This window comes from Etheostoma cragini, chromosome 5 (assembly GCF_013103735.1).
Source record: "Etheostoma cragini isolate CJK2018 chromosome 5, CSU_Ecrag_1.0, whole genome shotgun sequence".
NCBI lineage: Eukaryota > Metazoa > Chordata > Actinopteri > Perciformes > Percidae > Etheostoma > Etheostoma cragini.
Window position 1 is genome coordinate 30,443,761 of NC_048411.1, and position 3,391 is coordinate 30,447,151.

Sequence of the window (3,391 nt, forward strand, 5' to 3'; positions counted from 1 at the left end):
GGGGGGGGGGGGGGGGGGGGGGGGGGGGGGGGGGGGGGGGGGGGGGGGGATGCCAAGTGGCATTTACATCTACCTGACACACTGTTACACACAAACACAGTATCAGGTCGTTGAGTATTTCTCATTCCCATTTACAGTGTTATGGGCAAAAGGACAAAGACACTCTCCATTAAGCATCCATGTGGCCTCTGCAGCATCACACTCACCGACCAATCAGATCCTTCCGATCGAGCCCGGTGGACCCGAGACCCCGAGGTCCCCCCCAACGAGTGCCCTTGCTTCTCCAGCACGCGGGGAAGTAAATGTCAGATTAAAGTACAGAACCGTTCTTGGAAGTGTCTCAGCATTTCGACGAAGGGAAAAACCTTCCGGGCGACAGGAACTTGTACCCGTTGCCGGCGGGTAGTCGGATGGAACGAGCGCCGGGGCTGCTGCTCGTGGAGATGGTCGGCGACGGGCCGGCAACTTTTCGGGGGTTGGAGCAGTGGTGTCCGTTGGAGGAGTTCTTGCTGCCCCTGTCTAGCGATTGCAGCCCCAGCTCCCGCAGCTCCAGGCCGTCTTGGGTCTCGTTGGGGGAGCAGCGGCGCGGCGAGAGGTTCAGAAGGCTCAGTACGTCCCTGCTGGCGGAAGCGAGGGACCCCGGGGCGCCGTGGACGGCTCTGACGGGACCCAGGTGGTGGTGTTGGTGTTGCTGGGCTGCTGCAGCGTTGGCCCAGAAGGTCTTCAGATTGTGGATCGCTTGGACCTTCTCATCGATGACGCCTCGTCTCAGCCGGTCCAGGTCGGGGACGTCGGCCGATGTGGAGCAGCCGGAGCCCGTGGAGGAGTACGACAGCGCCGGGGACGGAGCGCTGCCGGCCGGGGACTGGTGACCAGAACTTGGAGACACGTTGCTAGGGGAACGGGAGATGTGGCCGCTGTACGGGGAGCTCGGGTACTTTAACCGGAACTGTGCGTGGCTGTCCAGAGTGGGCGAAGGATGGCTGCCCTCCTTCTGGGAAGACTCTGAGATCGCAGGACTGTTGTAGCCGGAGCTTATCTTCTGCAGGGACGAGGACCGGGAGGGCGGTCTAGGCCTCGGGGACGACTGAGCTCGGCCGCTAGCACTGCTGTTAGGGCGGCTAAACGCGCTGGTTTCTGAGGAGCGGAAAGCGCTGCTCCGCACCGAGGTTCCTCCAGCACCCTCGGGCCCAGTTCGCTGAAGACTCCCCACGGCCCGTAGATGGCTTTGGGTCTCCTCCAGGATCTTCTGGGCAAGCTCCTGAGGATCCAGATGGACAGTTTTTTCTTCCTGAGACTTGACAGTGCTGTCCGTCTCGGTACTGGACTGGTCCGATTCGCCTGTATCTGAGCTGCTCACCTTACCCTTTACCTTCTGGAATGGGGAGTTCGGACTGGGCGCCAGGCATGTTTTGACAGGGGACGTGGGGGTGCTGACGCTGCCCCTGGACGACACGGTGTAGCCCCTCCCTGCTCCTGCCCCGGACCCCGCGACGACCCCCCTGCCTCCCCGGTGGTGCCGCTGGCTGTGACCCGGCGGCAGCGGCAAAGAGTCGCAGTGGCTTCCCAGCGGTTCGCTGCTGATGATGGAAAACCCCTCGTATTCCTCGTCCTCCCCGCGGGCCCCTGCTGCCCCTGCTGCCCCCGCCGCAACGGCAGCAGCCGCCGCCCCGTGAGGCGAGGAGCGACTCCGCGGAACGTGGGGGTATTTGTGGACGGGGTAGTGCGCCGTGGCCCCGCCGCGTTGCCGATGGCCGAGGAAATCGCAGTCGGACTTGGAAACGCAGCTCATGGAGGAGGCCACGGAGCTGAGGCTGTAGACGGAGATGGCGTCCGAGGCCTGGTTGTCCAGGCACGGGGGGGAGAAGGGGAGGCTTGAGTACCCCAGGGGCAGGGGGTTGGACACGGACTGGGCTGAAGCTAGAGACTCGAGGGAAGACGAGCTGTCCAGGCTCAGACGCTTGGGAAGCTCCGTCGAGTCTGAACAAAGACAAAGAAGAGGAAGGGAAATCATGTGACAGCTGATCAAAACAACAGGGTTGCTAAAAAAAAAAAAGATGAATGCACATTGTTGTGAAACATCCGATGACGCATGTTATCATGAAGGCAGCACAATTGATCATCATTCCTGTTGTTATTCGGTTCTTTATTTTTCTTATTCCGTACGTTTTTTTGGCTCTCCGTAACTTCTGCATACTTTCAGATATTTAGACCTTTCAACTTTTCAAATCTTCAGCTCTTTCAGCAGATGATGGGACTTTTTCAACTATTTTTCTGCTATTTATACTTCTTCAAATAGTAAGCTTTTAAACATTTTATTTTAACATTAAAGTCAATGAGAGCACACTTCAAATCCTTCAAATCTTCTTCTGCTTCAAAATGTATTTCCTCCTACAATCAATCATTGCAACTGGCGCCATAAACACATCGCCGACAATTTGTGTGTTGAAATACAACATCAGTAGGAAACTGCACTTTAACCCTTGTGCTGTCCTCGGGTCAAATTTGACCAATTTGAAAAAAAAAAAACGTTTATCAACCAAATTTCCAGAAAAATGCAGCTTGTTCCACACAACGCTCTTCACAAGTAAGCCCCACTGCTTTCTTTAAAATTGGATGTTTTATTCAATTTTGTAGCATTCAAAAATCTTTTTCATGAAAGGCCCATTGAAAGAAGGGACTATAAAACTCACAAATATGCCCCATAAATTGCCAAAAACATCAGGGGGAAAAGCAACGTAGGTTTGGAAAAAGACGACGTTGAGAAAAGGTTTCAATTTTGGAGGTCGGACTTGAACCCTGGATCGCTGCGTTGAGGCATTAGCCACTAAGTATATGTGCGCCCGCTCTACCCACTGGGCCAACCCGGCCACCCTATACTTACCGAATAGCGCCAGCAGAGACTGGAGCGCAAAGTGCAGGGTGCGGCGGTTGGCTAGCTTGCCGGTCTTCAGCACCACTTCTTCCTGGCCCACCTCGCATAAGTCAAATCCTGCACACACACACACAAAAGCACAACAGTTGTAACTCAACTGTAACATTTGACAGTGACTATATTTACATGCACATATTATTCCGGTTATTGTCCTTATTCCGGAAACCCTGGTCACGGTAACATTCGTAGCCATAGTCTCAGATAACGAGACGTCACGACCCAATTCGGAGGAGAAACGTTGGCATCAGCGTCGGGGTTGACGAAGGACTCCGTTTGCTTTGACTCTGTTGAGACTGAAACACAACCCCGCGGAATCCATACAGAACGGCTCAGAAGTGTTTCCAAATGTCTCTGGTTTTGGGGCTCGGGAACGCCAGAGCAGGGGGAATGAGAGGGGATAATATCAGAGAAGGGGGAATGAGAGGGGGAAACACCAGAGCCAGGGCGAATGAGAGG

General features: G+C 55.0%; 1 protein-coding gene across 1 annotated transcript in view; it reads right to left on the reverse strand.

Moving 5' to 3' along the window:
* Positions 1 to 333: 333 nt before the first annotated feature.
* Positions 334 to 3,391, reverse strand: part of LOC117945069 (tetratricopeptide repeat protein 28-like) — a 210,715-nt gene continuing 207,657 nt past the window's right edge. Inside the window, exons 28-29 of the mRNA XM_034872322.1 lie at positions 2,885 to 3,032; positions 334 to 1,980 (exon numbers count right to left, since the gene is read on the reverse strand). Coding sequence (XP_034728213.1) covers positions 341 to 1,980; positions 2,885 to 3,032 — 1,788 coding nt within the window. The 3' untranslated portion in view covers positions 334 to 340. The remainder of the gene's footprint in view (positions 1,981 to 2,884; positions 3,033 to 3,391) is intronic.